Raw genomic sequence first — 23428 nt, forward strand, 5'->3', positions numbered from 1 at the left:
AGTGTAAGAACTTCAGGCATGTAAAGACAGGTAAAAAAGAGTATGGAAAACCCATAGAGGTACTGGTTAGTGGAGAATGTAATGAGTGATGAGAACACAGGAGTCAATCCATGACATGCCCTTATTTCCTTACTCCATTATGAAGTGGTCATTGTCATTCCACATTTTAACGTCCCTCCCACACTGTATTCAAACAGGACAGAATTACCTTCTCATTTTCACAGCTATTTCTTTCTTTCAACACACTTTTTAAATTGAATAGCTACAATGTATCAGGCAACATACTAGATTCTGGGGATATAAGAATAAATAGTTCCTCTCCCCCATTTTCCAGAACACTTTATACTATCATTTACTGGATTGTTTGGCAAAATATTTTATCACCCTGTATTTCTATTATTTGGTAATATATATGCTTTCTCTGCCAAACTCCAAGCTCCTGAGAACAAAACAAAACAAACAAAAAAATTGCCTTATTCACTTTTTATCCGCCCTAAAACAGTAGCTGGTACATAGTAAAGGTACAATGAATATTTATTGATTGGATGAACTGAAGCAATTCAGAAAAATGGATCAGCTTTAAAACAAAAGGCTATCTTTTTTTAAAGTAGACTTTATTTTTTAGAGCATTTTTTAAGTTCACAGTAAAACTGAGGACAAGGTACAGAGAGTTCCAAAATGCTATCATTTTAGTTTTTTCAGTATAGAATGGGGCTTTTTAAGAATATAAAATATCATATTGTGTCTTTTCTATTTTGTAGAATACTTACATTAATTTATCGGTAAGTAGTAATATTTTCTTAACGTAGAGCCCTTTCACAATATACCTTTATACATAATTTATAATTTTTTATATTGGAACCTTATTAATGTTACTAAAGATATGACTAGAATTCATTTTTTATCCATACAAAAATATTTATTGAGCACTTACTATTCACAAGGCCAAAAACTATGTGAATTGCTTACCATTTATACTTTATTGTCATGAACTATAATAATGATTATGTAATAAATAAAATATGTCAAATTAACTTCTCTTTGTCCTTAATTATAAGCCCTAGTCAGATCTTGTGGCAAAAGAACAATTTCACTCAACATCCTATTTCATAAGTAATATACTTTAAAATGAAGACTAATTAGTTGTTAAATTGTGTGATTACATAGTATAATAATTATAAATTTATTTGAAGTTCAGCTTTTTTAAATGTAAGATGTACTTTTCAATTCTGGAATTTCCATTTCATTTTTTAATAGTTCCTATTTCTCTTCTGAGATTCTCCATCTCAAAGAAAAAAAATTGGTCTGAGCTGGAGTAACTAAGGAGGTTACTATATAGAGAAAGAAAGACTTGAAATACACCTTGTAAGATGAACAGGATTTAAACAAACAGGAACAACAGAAGAATGAAAGGGAATGAGCAAAGACACCAAGAAAGAAATGCCTGTGATATGTTTAGGTAAATGACACAAGAACAGGGTATATTGGTGGGAGGAGGGAGAATAGAAAGCAATATCATTGGATAAGGAAGAACAGGAGCAGAATGGGAAGATCTTGACATTCTTGAAGTCCAAGAAGAGGAATTTGGCCACCATATAGAAGTCAAATAAGTCTCTCATCTACTTCTTGACAAAATAAGTCGTGGAATACACACTCCATTTCAGGAAGGCTTGTCTGGAAGTGTTATATAGGTGTGGGTCAGAATTAAGACAGATTGACTACAAAGGAAGGAATAAACTTAGGTTCAGTATCTTCTATGCGTCCAACACATTGTTAAACACTTTTTATACATTCGCACATATTGTCTTCCTGACAACTCGTAAGGTAGGAATTACCATGCTCATTTTATAGAAGAGGAAACTAAAGCTCAGAGAAATTGAACAACTAACCCAGGCATATAGCTAGTAAATAGAAACCTCAGGATATAAACCCTATACTGTACAACTCCAAAATATATACTCTTTCCACTACACAGATGACCAGCTCAGAAACTATATAATCCAAATGTAGAGAGTTGAGGGCCTACAGTAGAGTTAATTTATTTCATTCAATAAATATTTATCATTTATCTGTCATGTGCCAAATATCATTTTAAACACTGGGATGACAGTAGTCAACATCAATTAAAAAAACGATAAACTCTGCCCACAGTGAAGCTTATATTTTAATCAAGGGAGCCAAACAATAAGCAGAATAAATAAGTAAAATGTATGGTATGTTAGATGATGATAAGTGATATGGAGAAAAATTAAGTGGAAATGGGGATAGGAATTGCCAGCGTGGGTAATTTTGAATACGGTGATCAGGCAAAGTTACACAGAGAAATTGATGCTTGATAAAAACCTGAGCGAGTAAACCATAAAAATACCTGGGAAAGAGAGCTCCAGACAGAAAGAACAGCAAATGTAAAGTTTTGAGGCAGGAGGGTGCCTGGTGTTTCACAGGAATGACAATGAACCAAGTATGGCTGAAACAGTGTGAGTGAGGGACAGAGTAGTGGAAAATGAAGCATGAGATGTAAGGATGGGGCAAGTGCAGGTATGCAGGTCATGCAGCACCTGCTGAACCAGTGTAAGGACTTTGTCTTTTCCTCAGGGCAAGATGAGAAACTGCAAGAAGGTTTTGAGTAGAAAAGTGACATGGTATAACTTATATTCAAAAGGACTTCTTTGGTAACTCTTTTGTGAATACACTGTATGGGGGTCAGTGGTGGTAAAAGGAACCCAAGTTTGGAAGCCTCTCAAATAATCCAGGCAAAGGATGATAGTGTCTTAGACCAGAATGGCAGTAGTGAAGCTGGTAAAAAAATAAAAAGTGGTGTATTCTGGACATATTTTGAAGGAAGAGCTGGTAGGATTTGAAGACCAACTGTTTATGGGGCATAAGAAAAGAAAAGTAAAGGGGCACTCCAAAGTTTTTGGAGAGCAAAAGTTGGCTGAACAGAGCTGCTATTTATTGAAATGGGAAAACTAAGGGACCAGCAGTTTTGAGGGGGAAATGCGAAACTTCATTTTTATTCCTGTTAAGTACAAGAGTTTGGAGTCCAGAAGGGCATTCAAGCTGTAGCTATAAATGTGGGCTGTTCTGGTCCATAGTAGGTATTTAAAGCTGTGAGAGTGTTCAGCATGCTTAGCCAACAAATTCTGTACAGATAAAGAAGAGAAGTGTCCAGGGACTGAGCCCTAGGAACTTAGTCAGGGATATGAGGAGGAACCAGCAATGGAAACTGAAAAGGGGTAGCCAGTTTAATAGGAAGAAAACCAGGAGAATGTGATGTCTAGGAAGTCAAGCAAAGAAAGTGTGCATATGAAAGAGGAGGGCATGATCAACACTGTCAAATGCTCCTCAAAGATCACGTTAAGAAAAAGATTAAGAAATGTCTATTGGAATTAGCAATTGGAAGTCACTGGACACCTTGACAAGGCAGTTCTGGCACCTGATGAAGAAGAAAGCCTGATAGGACTGGTTTTAATAGAAAATGGAGTAGAGACATTGGAAACAACAACAAGAGACAATTCTTCCAGAGTTTTTATTATAAAATATAAAATGAATAAAGAAATGAGGCAGTTCCTGGAAGGTGAAGTGAGGTCAAGCAAAGACAATGAGACTAAACAAAGGGGAACTCTCTAATAGACCAGGAGAATGAAAGAAATAGGAAAGAACTAAACATAATACCAAAGCTTTTGTCCTGGAAGAATGAAATAACTGTTCTATTACTGAAAGAAAGATGGAAAACGGGAACAGGTACAGATTTGAGTGGGAAGATAATTAATTTACATTTTGACAGGTTGGGTTTGAAAAGACAGTGGGGGACTTCCCTGGCAGTCCAGTGGTTAAGACTCTACGCTCCCAATGCAGGGGGTGCAGGTTCCATCCCTGGTCGGGGAATTAAGATCCCACGTGCTGTGTTGCACAGCCAGAAAAAAAACAAAAAGACAGTGGGATGTTTGTAGAAAGAGGTCTTTCTGGCAATTGTAATACAGAACTGGACAGCAGTGAGGAGGTGAGAATAGAATTGTAGATTTGGAAATAAATAACACTGAGTTGCTATCTGAACACAAAGAGCTGTTCCCTCTCCATGGAAGAGAATGCTCAATAAAGAACAGAAAAGGACTTCCCTGGCGGTCCAGTGGTTAGGACTCTGTGCTTTCATGGAGTGGACCTGGGTTCGACCCCTGGTCAGGGAACTAAGACACTGCAAGCCCTGTGGCGCGGTGGCGGGGGGAAAGAAAGCCAAGGGACTGTGAGAAGGAGGAGCCAGGAAAGGAAAACACAAACAACAAGGACAGTGGTTGCCTAGTTCAGCGGTCCCCAACCTTTTTGGCAACAGGGACCGGTTTCTTGGAAGACAATTTTTCCACCGGGGGGTGCGGAGGGCAGAATGGTTCAGGTGGTAATGTGAACACTGCGGGGGGGATGGTTCAGGTGGTAATGCCGGCAATGGGGAACAATGGGGAGCAGCAGATGAAGCTTCGCTTGCTGGCCCGCTGCTCACCTCCTGCTGTGCAGCCCAGTTCCTAACTGTTAAGCATATCATTAAATGTATTTATTCTATAATATCATACAGACATCTGATATTAAAAAAAATAGAATTAGCAGTGAATTTACAGGAAGCAGGAACTTTCCAACTTTGCTCCCATGAATCAGATCATATCACTTCCCCGCTTAAAAACTTTTTATTTAAAAAAACAAAATCAGACCACTTTCCATGACCTACAAGGCCCTGTCTAATCTGGCTTTCCAATCCCATTCCATTCTATTCTCTACATAGTTCAGTACACTCTGCTTCACTCCTTTGCCCTCCTTTCTGGTACTTAAACATATTAAGCTCTTTCCCACCTCAGGAAAGAGTACTTAATTTTATTCCACATTTTCTTTCCTTGGTACTTTATATGACAGGATTCTTCTCTTCCTTCAGATTACAGTTTATACATCACTCCTCAGAGAGGTCTCCTCTAGCCACTGTATATAAACAACCACACCACCCCCTAATTACTCTATCTCATCGTTGTGTGTGCGTCAGAATATCTTGGTTAAGTAAATATGCCTCCAGCTTTACGAATAATCAAAGTACGTCTTAAGATTAGGTTACAGATAAGAAAAGAATTTTGAAGTATACCTTCTCATATCTGATCTATGAATACAGAATTTAATGCTTTGCACTGTGACATTACTATGTCTAGAAAAGATCAGATTCTTCAGTGTTTATGGCTACATTCTCAAAACCATAAAATGTCACTTGTTCTAAAGGACAGGATAAAATTAGAGAACTCTTAAATCAAAGGGCAGAGATACAAGTCCTTATTGATAATATTATGATCTCTCTCTTCTCCTCTTCTACTCTCCCTCTTCACAGGCACACACACACACACACACACACACACACACACTTTTCCTGTGTACTATGGTTATGTATTGGAAGAAGGATGACACCAGTAGAAGGACAATTAATAAGTTATTGTGAACATGAAACACATTCAATCTCTGTGAACATCTCTCTTCCTGAGGCCTTATCTGGCACTTTGCTTAACTCCCAAGAAGGATGCTTTGGGCCAATACAATCTTTGAAGATTATGCGGGTGAAATGACCTCATCTTAATTTATGTTGCCCAGAACCTTGTGGGTTATAGTTATGAGGAAATGAAATGAGTTCTGATTAGATATAACAGAATGGATGAAAAGGAAGACATTGATAACATCAAATTTTAAAAGAGTAGTTGAATATCCAGAAAAAATTTATTGAGCACTTACTCTCTGCTAGGAACGATAACAAGCACTTGAAATAGGTTTAGTTTCATTCCTACAGAGTTTTACATAAATAAGGAGGGGGGTCAGGGAGAAGCAGGCCAAAGTTGGGTTATAACAGAGAAGATAGAATTTTAAGGACAAGGGAGCAGCAGTGAGTATAGTCTACGAATTTGAAGAACTGAAAATGAAAGGATGATAATATATTCTTTTGAATACCACTTTATACTTTATATGGTACTTTAACACCAGTTTTATTTAATTTCAAGAATAAAGTTAAGTTACATAGAATGAAAGATAAAAATCATACGATCATCTCAATAGATGCAGAAAAATCTTTTGACAAAATTCAACATCCTTTCATGATAAAAACACTCAACAAATGGGGTATAGAAAGAACATATCTCAACATAATAAAGGCCATACATGACAAGCCCACAGCTAACATCATACTCAATGGTGAAAGGTTGAAAACTTTTCCTCTAAGACTAAGAACAAGACAAGAGGGTGCCTACTCTCACTGCTCCTATTCGACATAGTACTGTAAGTCCTAGCCAGAGCAATCAGGGAAGAAAAAGAAATAAAAGGCATACAAATCAAAAAGGAAAGAGGAAAACTGTCTTTGCAGACAATATGATGTCATATATGGGAAATCCTAAAGACTCCACCTCCATCTGTGGATCTCAGATTCCAATGGAATCCACCAAAAAACCTAGAACTAATCAATAAATTCAGTTAAGCTGCAGGATACAAAACCAACATATAGAAATCATTTGCATTTTTATACACTAACAACAAAATATCTGAAAAATAAAGATAACAATCCAATTCACAAGAGTATCAAAAACAATACAATACTTACGTATAAATTTAACCGAGGTGAAAGATCTATTAATCTTTATGATTAATTGAAAACTACAACACTTAAAAGAAAATGAAGACACAAACATATGGAAAGATATTCTGTGTTCATGGATCAGGAGAATCAATATTGCTAAAAGTTCCATATTAGTCCAAAGCCATCTATAGATTCAATGCAATACCTATCAAAATTCCAATGGCATTTTTCACAGAAACAGGAAGAGCAAACCTTAAACGGTAAGTCATTTTGCCTTGATGACCAATCAAATTTGCATTCACAGGAGCAGTAAGAGAAAGTAAAGGCAAATTAGGGTCAGATCATTGGAATCTGAGATCCATAGATACATGTGGGTAAGAAGAAAATGGGTCTGAGTAGTTGACTCAAAGAAATCAACATTTTTAAACTGTTATAGTGCAGTTCACAAACAGCATAAGAATCACCTAGGGAGTTTTATTGTAAGTAATCCAGCTCCAGACATTCTGATTCAGTAGGTCGAGGTGAGAAAGACCTTTTAGAAACACTTTGCTGCAGATGAGAAATCTGAAGATCAGGGTAGTATTTATCTAAGGAATAGAACTGGGATTCAAATACAAGTCTTTGAGTTTGAGTTCAAAGTTCCTATTTTCTACACTAAAATGTTACTCCAAGTTACAAATACATGTTATTGAAGGAATTAGTATAATTCCTTAAGGTGGGGACTCAGTAAGTTAGTGAAGCTGATGATAATAACTATGACAATAAAGATTCTTTAAATGTTTAGGAAAATGGCACCTTGCTAAGTAAAAGCAAGATTATAGGGCAAAAAGAAAATCTTCTTCAAGGCTAGAATAGATTTATTTCAGCAACATAGAATGGATGATTATAGGAAAAGATGTAACATATGTCAATGTTTGTCTCATTCATTTGGGGGGCAAGCTAGTTCCACTTTTACTAATATACACTTCTCACTGGTTCATTATCTTCATTCATTTTAGGACCTTTCACTCCCCATCAAATTCATTTTCTTGACTACCTCATTCTTTCTCCAAATTAAGACTTTGTTTCTCATTATTAATGATTTGGTAGTATAGACTGGCAGCTATCAACTAAATGGAACTGTTGTGAAACTGCAAGCAACCAAAACATTTAAACTTTAAAAAGCATAGATGGTAGAAATAAAAATTCTGGCAAAAGCAAGTTAAAATAATACCAGACAATTTTTAAATTCTAATCCTGAGATTAAAGCAGGCCACACAGTATCTTTTCCATCTACTGTTACTGACTTTGATTGTATCGTAGAGAAATCTAATTCTTCATCTGTTAGAGGCTGAATTGATTCCAATATTCAGTAGTCATGTCCCAAATGGCCCCATGATAAAATATGTTAGAAGCATGAGCGATTTCAGTAATTTTTTCTTGGTTACTAGTCCAATATTCCATTAGTATTAATTTGTTCTTCAAGGTGAAAAACATTTCCCTGAACATGAAGATAAGTGATTATCGCCACTGACATGTCTCTTTAAGCTCAGGCTCTAGACTGATTTCCTTCAGCATTAGGAAGCAAAATAGGATTCCTTTATAATGGCAGGCTGTCCAAGGCCTTTACTCCAAAAGAGAATCAAGAACTCTCAAATGCGCACCATGAAACAGAACTACAAATCAGGTGCATTATGGCAAACGAACAAGGTAAATGTGACATGCGGCTAAGAGCTGTCAAAAATTAACTTCATCATTATCTGGAGAGTAAGATTAGAATAAAGTTGAATTATTATCAAATTTTCAACAAAATATTACAATTAACTCCTGAGTATAAAGTATAGATTCTCAGGGAAATCATAATAGCTGAGTTCTTCTGTTAGGAAGATTAAATTCAAGTTAGACATTAGAGAGAGATCAGAGAGAATGAAAATATCAAAACAAAAATTGGCTGATGTTGCATCTACAGAGTAGATAAAATGATCACTTCACAAACTTCATAAAATTCGAATATATAAAAGTTTAATTAGGAAGGGAGTTTGCTGCCTTTGGATACCTTAACAGAATGCTCTTAGTATTAAGATATTTTAGTGTCAAACACATTTTAAAATGTGCACAAAATAATACTATGCATCAGTTGAGCACATCATAATCAGCAATAATCATTAACAATTGGGGGAAAACGTAGGGTGTAGGCTTAAGCCCATTTTCTTTATGATTAACTGAAAAAACTGCTTCAAAAATAGGCCCTCTCAACTTATACAGAAAGAATAACAGTGATGAATTAAAAAAATGTTTATAACAGAATTGAAAATTTAAAAATTTAATAATATAATTGAGATATATGTTCCCATATTCTTATAGTAGATTTCCTTTTTCTATGTTATCAGGAATCGAACATGGTATTTGCAATGTAAGACTTCTTTGTTATCAGTAAAAGAGATGCATTACTACTTAAGAAAGGTATGACTTGACCTAAGATGTTTGTGATTTTATGTTGTGAGGAAGTTTATAATATAGTTTAACTGGGTATTTCACTTCATCTTCAAATCAAATGGTGAGGCATTCATTATTTGAAACATCAACCAAGAGAGGAAGTTCTTCTGAGATTAAAAAGACTCCTTGTTAGAGCTCTTCCATAGGTATACACTAAATTCAGTTATTAAACAGACTTTTGATGTCCATTGTGTATCATATCAATTTAACAAATGTTTATTAAGCACATGAGTGAGGAACTATGCTATGGATACACACTCACACACAGAGATCAATATTTCCCTGTCATCAAAGGGCTTCTAAGCAAAGCCAAAAAAGAAGATTTTGCACCAATACTACACAGCAGACTATGAAATCTGCATAATAGGTATATAAATAAAATTAATGATATCTGATCCAAATAGTTGGATCTAAATAGGAGGATCAAAAAAGGTTTTGCGAAGGATGGTTTTCAATAAGTAAAAACAATAGGGAAAAGAATTACACATGGATAAAACATGTGAGCATAAGCAGAGATAAGGAAAGACACACGCTTGAGAATAATCTATTTGAAAGACACACACTTGAGAATAATCTATTTTACCAGAACATTAAATTTATCTAAGACATTAATGGAAGAAAGCTGGAAATATATGATGAAGCTAGAACATGGAAGGCCTTGAATGTCAGAGTTAAAATTCTGTTCTGTACTGAATTTGTATAGTGAGGACCAGTGCTAGCTTTGAGGAGAATGAAATAATCAGAATTACACTTAAGGCATATTGATTTGGCAAGAGTATCAAGAATAAATTGGGGCAAGTGAAGAGAGAAAACTAGAAGATAGGATAAGAGGCTCCTGCAATAATTCAAGTGAAATTGCAAGATGGTGGGATGATGAAAAGGTAAGGGTAGTCAATGTGGAAGGTACTAATGACAGACAGGCTGACCTAATAGTTAGAATCATGATCTTGTAAGATAGCAAACCTAAGTTCAGATAGCAGCTTCACTTTTTGATAGTTCTATGACCCTGGCCAAGTTATTTTACTCTTAATTTCCACATTGAGCATAATAAAACCTACCTCATCGCACTGTTGTGAGGAATAAAGGAGATAATGACTTTAACATGCTTACCACAATGTCTAGAACTTATTTAAAACTTAGTACTTAATCAATGCTATTTTCAGAGATCAAAGCTTGGAAACTGTTTATTGATTTTTAGCAGCCACATTTCGTTGTTGGTTCACATTGCAATTTTGGTCACTTAAACACCCAGAACTTTTTGCATGAACTATTCCCCCAAATTAAACCTCTCCCATCTTATATCACTAAATTTTTAGGAATCTAATTGGGGATTTTATATTAAGTCCCATTGAATTCTGTGTTTTTACTTTGAGCCAAGAATCTGTTTATTGAGATAATTTTTCATGTAAGATCAATTATTTGCCATGTTTGCTATTCCTCCCTAACATGTGCAGACCTGACTATAATAGATGATTGGTTTTTTCAAAGAAAAATACTGACTATGACTAATCCAAGAACTGAATATTTATTTAGCATTTCACTAGAGAAATCCCCTCTATGTTGACATTGAGTGATTATTAGAAAGTCTAGACAAAGCTAGACAAAGTCTATGAAACATAAAAATCAAGATGGCATGTTTTTAACAACACAAAAGAAAATAGCTCTTTTTCTGTGACTGACAGAAAACCATATTAAATTTTTCTTTTTTTTTTTAGTAATGAGTAAACAAAGGCTTGAAAAGATCAAACATCTTCCAAAGGTCACTCTGCTAGTAAGTGGCGGAACAAGAATGCAAACCCAGGTTTATGCTATTAACTGCTAGACTAAGTTACCTCCCTAAAAAATTGAAACTCCATGCTTGATGGAAAAACACTTGTCCTTGTACTCTGAAATTCACCTCCAAATAATTAAACATGTTTTTCGATGATGATGGTTTATTTACAAGAAGATGTGCACTCACATGCAGTGTCTGCCTTCTTATGTATTTATTCATTCAATGAACTTTCACTGAGAGACCACTACATTCAAGGCATTGTGCTAGGCAGGATGTGATTACAGAGGTCAATCAAATACAGATCATGCCATCAAGGAGTCTATAAGAAGTAATATTTAAAAATGCATAAACTTACAAGACAAAATAGAACAGAGATGTGACATGAAAGATAAAAGCAATTGTGTCTGAAATTCAGAAGAGTGTCTCTTTTATCCTAGTAGCCATTTATCTAAAGGATCTTCTTAGATTCACTAAAGGTACAAATTTTCTTCCTAGGGTAAAAATAGAGACAAAAATCTTACCATTCTGATTCTGGATTTTTCCTTGCGTGTACATTTAGTACATATATATGGTTAATGGTATCAGTTTCAAAATACAAATATAGGTCAACAGAATCTATGCATTCCCTAAATCCTGGAGAATCTGTTAGGACAAACCAAACCTGGGCTTAATACACAGCAGCCTTGAGTCATCACTTCCAAAAAATTTGTTCAACTATGTAAGACATGAATTATTAAAGTTACAAATACCCTTCTGAATATTATATTCCCAATAAAATAATAGTTACCACTGCTTAAGATTTAGCTCCACTATTTAAAAAATTCATATATGCTAAAGAATCACTTACAATCTTGTAAGAAGAACACTCTATATAGAAAATTCATTTCCCAAAGTACTCTGATTCTGACAGGAACTGGATGAGATAGCCACTAAAGTCTCTCACAATTCTGAAATTTCTGCATTCCTGATATTAAGCTCTAGAATTGTGTTAAAATATGTTTGAAAGTTAACTTTGTATCAAAAACACCATTTGAATTTTAGGCAGCCTAATTTGAGTCTATTTTAAGACTTGAAAATTTTGGCACCAAATTAACTATATTTTCCTATAGACACCCCTCCCCACCCTGAGAGTGCTCTCATGCAATTTATAGAAGCTTGGCATAAAAACTGAGAAGTTGAACCTGAAATCTTAAAATGCTAAATATCTCATACTTCAGAAAGCTTAAACATAATTAAGGATTCTACATTGGACCGAAAGTGAAATAACATAAAAGAGATAAGCGAGAAGAGTTAAATAGCTCAAAACCTGCCAACAGGGCTTCCCTGGTGGCGCAGTGGTTGAGAGTCCGCCTGCCAATGCAGGGCACACGGGTTCGTGCCCTGGTCCGGGAAGATCCCACATGCCGCAGAGCGGCTGGGCCCATGAGCCATGGCCGCTGAGCCTGCGCGTCCGGAGCCTGTGCTCTGCAACGGGAGAGGCCACAACAGTGAGAGGCCCGTGTACCGCAAAAAAAAAAAAAAACAGAAAGAAAGAAAAACCTGCCAACACAACCCCTTTCAAACAATAACCTTTAGATGCTGCTTGTGTCTAGGTTTCCCCTCAGAAGAAAAATTACATAATGCATTTCAACCCTGATGCTTCTTATTTATTTCTTAGAAGCACAGGCTGATGAGGCAATAATGCCTTTTTAATTTTATATCTTAAAACAATGTTTTCCTGAAACCTAAATTCTGAAATTTGCTCTAATGATCTTATGTTATCATCAAATTTCTCTAAGGCATCGTGTGTTCACATTTAAGAGTTGTGTACATTGTTTACAGACATGGAGGGAAAGCTGCAAATATGACCTGGAAAAACAAATGAAGAGAATAGAAAATTTTTTTCAGATAATTTTATATTCTTTCAAAAACCTAAATTTCAGGGGTTGAAAAGAATGTGAAGATATTTATATTTCTTCAAAATTTACATTCTAGATTATATAATGTCTTAATTCAACTTAGAAAATGATTCCATATGCATATTACAAAAGAAATAAAAACAGACTGACTTTTGAATTAAAATTTATGCAAAATAAAATGTAATTTTAACGTGAGATGCCCTTCACATTAAATGTAAAACCTTCCATCAAATAGATACAATCATAAGAAGAATTTAATTTCTAATTCACTTATTTTAGTAAAATTATTCAAACTACCACCTTAAGGCTAATATTTTAATAAAACCCAAACCTCCAATACAAAAATAAAAGTTCTTACATAAGACGGCTGATATTGTATTTTAAATTACTGAATTAGAGCGCCCTCTATCGGAAGAAAAAAGCAATAAAAGCTAAACTGATGAAGAATAGTTAAAATACCCACAAAATTCAAGCCAAATAATTAATATGAAAAATACAGTTATTAATAACATAAATGCTACAAAACATATTTTCCTTACATTTTGATTTCTTTTAAATTTTGGAATTATTTTTCATATTACAATGAAGAAGTTGAATGTTTCATATAATCTAAAATTAAAGTTTAAATGAACCCAAGTGCCCATCCTCAGCCAAAAATGTGAATAATAAACAAACCTGTTTTCCACATTTGATATTGCATTAAAATATAGAAATAATTGTAATTTAGGACTGTGGCTGGACTATACTTTGAATTTTCCTGAATGATAAACTAAAAAGCTCCCTAATTCAAGAGAGCTCTTACACTGGACAGTATGGGAATTAGGCTGGGCACCAGAAGATCTATCAAATTTATTTAGATCTAAAATTCTATAATCCTGTGGTGTTATCAAGACCTCAGTTCAGATGCATCATCTGAGGCCTGAATTACCTCAGTAAGGTCCCAGCAGATTTTTGGTCCTCTAGGCCAATAATGTGCATGTTAGAATAAGCTTTTTAAAAGAACAATGCTCAAAGAATCAACACTGTGAAAATGACTATACAACCCAAATCAATCTACAGATTCAATGCAATCCCTATCAAACTGCCAGTGGCATTTTTCACAGAACTAGAACAAAAAATTGCGTAATTTGTATGGAAACACAAAAGACCCCAAATAGCGAAGGCAATCTTGAGAAAGAAAAAGGGAGCTGCAGGAATCAGGCTCCCGGACTTCAGACTATACTACAAAGCTACAGTAATCAAGACAGTATGGTACAGTACTGGCACAAAAACAGAAATATAGATGAATGGAACAGGAGAGAAAGCCCAGAGATAAACCCATGCACATATGGTCACCTTATCTTTGATAAAGGAGGCAAGAGTATACAATGGAGAAAACACATCCTCTTCAATAAGTAGTGCTGGGAAAACTGGACAGCTACATGTAAAAGAATGAAATTAGAACACTCCCTGGGCTTCCCTGTTGGCACAGTGGTTGAGAGTCCGCCTGCTGACTCACAACAGTGAGAGGCCCACGTACCGCAAAAAAAAAAAAAAAAAAGAACACTCCCTAACACCGTATACAAAAATAAACTCAAAGTGGATTAAAGACCTAAATGTAAGGCCAGACACTATAAAACTCTTAGAGGAAAACATAGGTAGAATGGACATATATACACTACCAAACGTAAAATAGATAGCTAGTGGGAAGCAGCCACATAGCACAGGGAGATCAGCTCGGTGCTTTGTGACCACCTAGAGGGGTGGGATAGGGAGGGTGGGAGGGAGGGAGATGCAAGAGGGAAGAGGTATGGGGACATATGTATACGTATAACTGATTCACTTTGCTATAAAGCAGAAACTAACACACCATTGTAAAGTAATTATACTCCAATAAAGATGTTAAAAAAGAAACAAAAAAAAAACAAAAAAAACATAGGCAGAACACTCTATGACATAAATCACAGCAAGATCCTTTTTGACCCACCTCCTAGAGAAATGGAAATAAAAACAAAAATAAACACATGGGACCTAATGAAACTTAAAAGCTTTTGCACAGCAAAGGAAACCATAAACAAGACCAAAAGACAACCCTCAGAATGGGAGAAAATATTTGCAAATGAAGCAACTGACACAGGATTAATCTCCAAAATATACGAGCAGCTCATACAGCTCAGTATCAAAAAAACAAACAACCCAATCCAAAAATGGGCAGAAGACCTAAATAGACATTTCTCCAAAGACGATATACAGATTGCCAACAAACACATGAAAGGATGCTCAACATCACTAATCATTAGAGAAATGCAAATCAAAACTACAATGATGTATCACCTCACACCAGTCAGAATGGCCATCATCAAAAAATCTACAAATAATAAATGCTGGAGAGGGTGTGAAGAAAAGGGAACCCTCTGGCACTATTGGTAGGAATGTAAATTGATACAGCCACTATGGAGAATAGTATGGAGGTTCCTTAAAAAACTAAAAATAGAACTATCATATGACCCAGCAATCCCACTACTGGGCATATACCTTGAAAAACCATAATTCAGAGTCATGTACCACAATATTCACTGCAGCACTATTTACAATAGCCAGGACATGGAAGCAACCTAAGTGTCCATCAACAGATGAATGGATAAAGATGTGGCACATATATACAATGGAATATTACTCAGCCATAAAAAGAAATGAAATTCAGTTATTTGTAGTGAGGTGGATGGACCTAGAGTCTGTCATACAGAGTGAAGTAAGTCAAAAAGAGAAAAACAAATACTGTATGCTAACACATATATATGGAATCTAAAAAAAAAAAAAAAAAAGGTTCTGAAGAACCTAGGGGTAGGACAGGAATAAAGACACAGATGTAGGGAATGGACTTGAGGACATGGGGAGGGGGAAGGGTAAGCTGGGACGAAGTGAGAGAATGGCATGGACATATATACACTATCAAATGTAAAATAGATAGCTAGTGGGAAGCAGCCCCATAGCACAGGGAGATCAGCTTGGTGCTTTGTGACCACCTAGAGGAGTGGGATAGAGAGGGTGGGAGGGAGACGCAAGAGGGAGGGGAAATGGGGATATATGTATACATATAGCTGATTCACTTTGTTATACAGCAGAAACTAACACAACAATGTAAAGCAATTATACTCCAATAAAGATGCTAAAAAAAAAAAAAAAGAACAATGCTCAGAGTCAGCCAAAACAATTCTGATTTAGTTGGTCTGCCATGATACCTCAGGGTGTCAGTATTTTCTGAAGTCTTCCCAGATAAGTCTAATGTATGACCATTGCTGAGAGTCACTGTTTGAATCCCTCCCCAGAACATCTGACATATAGTTACCACTTTTATCTTCTAAAAATGTCACCTTCATGAAAGAACTCCCATACTCAAAAGTTATTCCCCTCAGCATCAATATTAAACTTCTGACTAGCTCCCCAAATCTAATTATTTGTCCCTGTTCTCTAAGTAAATAGTTGAGTGGTAAGGGGTATGGCTCCAAGCCCCAGACTGCCTTTGTTCAGATCCTGGCCCTGGTACTTACCGTGTAAACTTGGGAAAGTCATACAATTTCTCTGTGCCTCCGTTTTCTCATCTGTAAAATGGGAGGAATAATACTACCTATATCATAGGGTTAGTGTGAGGATTAAATCGGTTAATATAAATAAAGTGTTCCATCAGTGTTAAATATTATCGTTACTTATCCAGCTTTACTCCCCATTACATTTCAAAACAAATTCTTATGGTAAATCATCCTCATGTTAAATGCTAGGCCTCTCCTTTGTGCTTTTGCACATCCTATTTCTGCAGGCTAGAATCCTCTCCCATTCATTCATTCCAATACAAGTGCAAAGAATGTGTCCCCTTCCTCCATATCCCAGTTTAATTTCTCCCTACCACCATGAAGACTTCAATGAATACCTATAAATCACTAACCTCTCCCTTTAAAAAAACATTCCTTTGGCCACAGGGTAGTTTATTATAAGAAATGTAGCTGGGAAGTAATGACATTGGCTCTGAGTTTGAATCCTAGATCTGCCAATTGCCAGCTGAGTCATTTCCCAAATCTGTAACTCCATTGTTAGGATTACTGTGTGGATGAGGTGGCATAAGTCATATGAAGCATTAGAACAGCAAATAGCAAGCACCTAATAAATGTCAGCTCTTGTAATATATATTTGTTGTTTATATGTTAGTCTTGTCTGCACGCTGCAATTGAAGACTTCTTGGGGTAGAAAGTTTGAACTTCCTGAAGTCAGAAACCACATCTCATTATTGCTATTATAAATCCTATAGCTCACAACGTGGTAATGACCATCTATATCAGGTGATCTGTAAGTACTCAATTAAATTTTTTGTATAATTTGAGAGTATAATTCATTTTAAAAACTTGGAAAAACACTTTTGATAAATGGAAACAGATATTCAACAAAACAAGAATGACCCAAATAAAACACAGGCTGTAGAGAAGATTCTAAGAAATTGCATTACTTTTAAACATTCAATAACAAGTTTCTATCGGATTCAACTTCTGAAAGGCCACTTCCAATAAAGACTTTTATGTGTCTAAAATCCTTTAGATTTTTCTCATTTCCTAAAAAATAAATACCAAAATTCTCACCCTGACATTCAAAATCATCCATGGCCTGACCTTGACCTATCTTCTAATCTTATCTCCCATTGTCCCCCTTTATAAACTTTATTATTCCAGATAAATAGAACTGCTTGCTCTTACTCATATGTACCCTGTGCTTTTCTGCCTCACGTAACCTTTAATATTTTGTATGACAATATTTTCAAAGAACTCAATATAAAGTTTGTCACAGGAACAAACAGTGATTGCTTGTATGGAAGTACAAACTTTAATTTTGAACTTAACTTCAACTTATGAGCATTCATTTCTCCCTTACTACTATCACAATAACAGTCTTTGACTTACAGAAAAACTTGGCCATCATTTCCCCAAATTATGTCACCCTCTAAATGCCAAAAGCCCCTGCCATCCCCACCCAAAAGCTATAAGTTTGAATTACGTTCTCCAAGCAGATCATGTAGAGCCCAAAGTGCACAAGATACCAATTGAATAAAAGAAAAAAAATTAGATCTTCTATTTTACACTTATTCTTTATCTTCTTCACTTGAATTTCTCTTGTAGTATATGCCCCATAATTTATAGCATATATTCATAGAATACATGTGTGTATATATGTGTATATATATATATATATATATACACACATATAAAATTATAAATACATTTGGGATGTTTGCTCAAAATTTGTTTACTACTGGTACCTACAACAAGAAAAGTTTAGAAACCACTGGTCTAGAAAATTAGGGCTTTCAGAAAATCTGTGGGTTAAGAAGTAGAGGGTCCGAAGCAGCCACTTAGTGGACCTGAACACCATGTACTGTTTATGTAGGATAAATATGTTTTAATTTCTAACCAACTTTCAAGAAAATGTTGAAATGTAACTGGTTTGTAATTGGAGTTAACAAAGACCTGTTTTAGATTTATTTAAAACAAGGAGTTTTGTCCTAACATTAAAATTACTACAGTAAATATTTCATCAATATAAAAATTTCATTTGGTAAAACCTACAAGTATTTACTTCAGTATATATATAATTAATCATAATAATTCAAAAGAGCTTTTATTGGCGCCAATAATGTGATGTTTTCAAAAGACAGGGTGACAAAGGATAAAAAGAAAAAACAGGCCTAGAAGGTAAGACTGGCCATGGACCTAGACAAGCAAATACTACCCTGGGAAACTGTCACTGCTCACATTAAGTAACTAAATGAAGTAAATGTTCTCATAACAGTCACTATACTTAGCAATTGTTTTTTTAGCTTTCATAAATAAAATGACATACTTAACGCAATCCACTCTATTATGGGCTTTTGAAGAAAGTGTAATATTTCTATAACAAACTAAGTTCTAAAAGTGAGAAAAGGTTTCATATCATAATAATGCATTTCCTTTAATACCAATGCATCCTATAAATCCTTCCTCTATAGGATAAAAGACAGGTACACAAATCTTGACTTTAATCTGATTGATTCTCTACAATTTTTCTTGCTATCGTGTTAACATAAAAATCCAAATAAGCAAGCATCTCTAACACATGATTTAAATTCTGAGCTTATAGGTTGCATGCAAATCCATTTGGATTTGCATAAGATTATAGAAATATGCAGGTCAAACTTTCCACAACATCTCTCACCTATTATGACTTACGGAGTGGCTGGGGAAGTATATACGCATGGCTCAGCTTTGTCTTTCTTCTTCAAGATGGGGTTAGACTCAGATCATAGAGAAAACAGGGAAAAGAGACAAAAGGAAGGTTTTCTTTTTTTCTTTGGAAACCAATATCATTATGCCCAATAAAACTAAACATAAAGAAACTACGAATTCATGTGTTAAGAGGGTCTAACAGTGAGATCATCACAATCCATAAGCGATTTAGCAAAGCATTTCTTCCCTACACAGGCAGTGAGAATGAAACACCAATGAATATCAGGGCAAGAGCAACAGGAAGCTTGACATTTGACACTGGCTAAATCTGAAGATAGGATAACACATAAATCCTATGCCTCTCAGGTACACAACAAACTGGCAAAGACAGACGCATTGTCTTCTTTCCCCCCTTACTTACTACACTCTGGCTTCCATTTTTCCCAAGTTCTTCCTCTGAAATCTTGCTCAAATTATCTAAGTAGTGGTCTGATATTGTGTGGCACAAATCTTCAAAAGAATAATCCTTTTCTTGACAGAGCTTTATTTCATCCAAGAGTTTTGATAATTCACCAGTCACAGTTTCACCTGTAAGAAAACAGTAAATTTTTCAAAAGTTTCAAGAAAGAATACTGCTAAAACTTGATGTTAAACAATAAAAATATAACTAGTATGGTGCTAGAACTCAAAATATGGCAAACAAGATTAAGTTGTCAGAAAATTTATTTTGCTGAAAGCAAGGTACTAAATCATAATTAGTACAATAATGTTAAAAGACAAAGAGAAATTCCAGTTTTGCCTATTTTTATTCTTTCTCAAAATGGAAATAAGTATTGAAGGTTTACATATATGTAGTACATAAAAGCATCTGGAATTACAATTCCTAAGGCTTCATTTACTACAGCATTTAATCTTCAGTAGTCTTTTATGGGCATTATACTTCACTGACAGAATTCATTCAACAATTCATTAACAAATTTGAAATGGTGCTGGGAGCCTACTTCCTAGGTTCAATAAAAAGAAACAGAACATATTTAAACAAATAATTATGTAAGTAATTAATAAATTATGATATAAAGGGACAACAGAAGGAACAGATATATAATCTGCATCAACTGTCAACATGACTATTTTGTAGGCTGCATGCAAATATTCATTTTTTTCTAATTATTCTCAGAAAGGAACTTCATCCCAATAATTCATTCTGAAAAAAACCTAGCAGTTACAATCCATATATAAATATTTTTATTCTACATTAAAAACATACCTTAGGAAAAATAAGTCAACTGTGAAATACCCACTCCATGTAAACTTCATGACAGCAGGGACTGCTGTCCCTTTGATCACCACTGTATCTCAGGACCAAGAATACTGCCTGACAAATAGCAGGAGCTCAATAAATGTTGACCGAATAAATGGATAAAATATAGAGTATAACTTATTAGACCTGACATTTTCACAAGTATGAGCCTTTTTGTACATATAGGACAAACATAACAGTTTAGTACATAGCAGACTAGTATCATTTCAAGGGTTTTACAATTAGCTACTCACTTTTGGTCTTCTGGGAAGGAGACTCAACAGGAGATGAAATATGTGTTTCTTGGGTTGTATCTTCCTGTATGTGTGCTTCAAGGACTGTTGATCTTCCCACGCCGTCTAAATATTCTGTGTATATAAGTTTTTGAAATTACATACTTGAATTCATTTATTTAAAAAACTTTAACTTTGTTTTATATTTTTTTTTTTTTTTTTTTTTTTTGCGGTACGCAGGCCTCTCACTGTTGTGGTCTCTCCTGTTGTGGAGCACAGGCTCTGGACGCGCAGGCTCAGCGGCCATGGCTCATGGGCCCAGCTACTCTGCGGTATGTGGGATCTTCCCGGACCGGGGCACAAACCTGTGTCCCCTGCATCGGCAGACGGACTCTCAACCACTGCGCCACCAGGGAAGCCCTACTTTGTTTTACTTTTGATGGTCATTTTTTCATTTATTTCTTTATATCCTAAGTTTTTAAAGAACTTCAAAAAATCAAACAAACTGAAAGAACTTCATGATGAGCTATTAATTTAAAGCTTTTTAATTAAAACAGAAAAGATATTTTAGAAGAGACTCATGAATACTTTTTCTGAAACTAAATTTTTGTCACAACCTTTCCTTAACATCCTCAGTTTCCGTAAATATATCCTACCTGAAGGTTGAAAACTCTCTGAATGATGCTTTGAATAGACTTCATCTCTAAACAGGGATATCAAATTCAGATGGATATAATGATCAGTCAGGTAACATACATCCATGAAGTGGGATAAGTTTAATTTATGATGGTGTTGTAATCTTGTAAGATAAGCACAATTGCGTATTGAACTTTAGTTCAACAAAGAAATAATGTTCTTCCCCATTCTTTTTTTATTGACATTTATTTTATTTTTTTAATTTTATTTCATTTCATTTTATTTGGCTGTGCCGCGTGGCATTCAGGCTCCTAGTTCTGTGACCAGGGATCAAACCCAGGCCCTGGCAGTGAGAGTGCAGAGTCCCAACAACTGGACAGCCAGGGAATTCCCTATTATTGACATTTTACCTTTTTTTTTGTCCCACACTCAGCCTGTCTCTCATTTTTCCAATTCTGATGAGGATATAATAATAATAAAACTTAAATATTGCTTACTATGCACCCAGCAGTGTTCTAAGTATTTAATATAAATTAACTCATTTAATCTTCACAAAACTATGACACAGGCACTAGTACTATCTCAGTTTTAAAGGTGACAACTAAAGGGGGAGGATTATTAACTTGGCCACGTTCATTCAGCTAATAAGTGGCAAAGCCAGATAGATACAAGAAGCATCTCACTTTTCTCTTAATCATAAGAAAATAGCATCTGAATGCAGGGATAAATGTCGATTAACATTCAACCTCAATGTAACAAAAAAAAATGGAAAGCCTGCAGAGCCTGGTTAACCAGAGAGCAGATGCCCCATCTAAAGTTCGGCAATGAAGTAAAACGAAAGCCTGCATTTTTTTGAGAAACCCAAACTGGGGAGTTAGCTGAAATCCTAGATTTTTAAATGCTGAAAGCTAATTCAATTTTTACAGAAACACAGTGTGAGCCAAAAGTATGTGATCTAAACAAAACATATCTGCTACCCGCCAAAAGGCATTCAGCCCACAATGGATGGTTTGTTTACAGCCTCTGGCTAAGGGGTTAAATCAATACTCGCACTTCTTTATTCCGAAGGAACCCCTTCTTCTTGAAATTCACTTAAGAAACTTTGTGCTATCATGCCAACCACTTTTGTTTTCATACTATCCAAATAGTTTCTATCTAAGAGCAATTCTACTAGGCAAATTCTAATAGGAAAAGAAAGCAACTTATGGGGTTCTATACTGAAAATTTCTGACTCAGGCAGTAATTTTATCTACTATAAATTGTCTTTACTACAATAACAAACTTTTTCATAAGACTTAAAATGTACCAGTGATTTGGGACTTCCTTGGCGGTGCAGTGGTTAAGAATCTGGCAGCCAATGCAGGGGACACGGGTTTGAGCCCTGGTCCAGGAAGATCTCACATGCTGCGGAGCAACTAAGCCCATGTGCCACAACTACTGAGCCTGCACTCTAGAGCCCACGAGCCACAACTACTGAGCCCACGAGCCGCAACTACTGAAGCCCGAGCACCTAGAGCCCATGCTCCGCAACAAGAGAAGCCACCGCAATGAGAAGCCCACCACACAGCAACGAAGAGTAGCCCCCGCTCCGTGCAACTAGAGAAACCCTGCACACAGCAACGAAAACCCAATGCAGTCATAAATTAGTTAGTTAATTAATTTAAAATAAATAATAAACTGTACCAGTGATTTGAAAAGCAGGAATGCAGAGAATATAATGTGTTCACATTCTAAAATTTGACAATAATTTTAAAAATTCAAAGATGTCACAAATACTCCATCACAAATTGGCATACCTAATGAATCTTGACCATTTAAAAGAACAGACATTTACTCCTATATAATAACATTTTCATCTAAGTTGAACCAGTGCAATATGTTAGAAATGTCTGTAATTATGTCATGCCCCCTTTTTAGTGGATGACATTTATTTTGCTTCTCCTGAGAGACATATTATGCACAAGTCTCAGTTTTTTTAAAGTTCAGTTAGAGGCAAAAATCCAATATGAAATACAAAGTTCCTAGAAGGGAAAGACTTCTTTAAATACTGTATATATCACTCTTTTATTTTTCACTTTTCATTCAACTTGACTTTAATTTGAATTAATATGACGAGCCATACTTGTATCCGCCTCTGATTTATCTCTATATGTGCTTGACTTGCAATTAACTTCTTTATTGACAAGAAAATTGTAGGGGTTTGAACTTCCCTGAGAGGTTTCAGAAGTAAAGAAAGAAAAGAACATAATGACCTCCTGTAGTGCATCTATTCTTTTCCCCTCTTTGGGCTTTGTTGACTCCTGTA

At 35.4% G+C, this 23428-nt stretch overlaps 1 protein-coding gene across 16 annotated transcripts in view; it reads right to left on the reverse strand.

The window, feature by feature from the left end:
- Positions 1 to 23428, reverse strand: part of ANKS1B (ankyrin repeat and sterile alpha motif domain containing 1B) — a 1163282-nt gene that overhangs the window by 937278 nt on the left and 202576 nt on the right. For all 16 annotated transcript variants that reach the window (XM_067697640.1, XM_067697639.1, XM_067697638.1 and 13 more), the window contains exons 7-8: positions 20509 to 20622; positions 19376 to 19542 (exon numbers count right to left, since the gene is read on the reverse strand). In XM_067697640.1, the coding sequence (XP_067553741.1) occupies positions 19376 to 19542; positions 20509 to 20622 (281 nt within the window). The remainder of the gene's footprint in view (positions 1 to 19375; positions 19543 to 20508; positions 20623 to 23428) is intronic.

This window comes from Pseudorca crassidens, chromosome 11, assembly GCF_039906515.1.
Source record: "Pseudorca crassidens isolate mPseCra1 chromosome 11, mPseCra1.hap1, whole genome shotgun sequence".
Classification (NCBI taxonomy): domain Eukaryota; kingdom Metazoa; phylum Chordata; class Mammalia; order Artiodactyla; family Delphinidae; genus Pseudorca; species Pseudorca crassidens.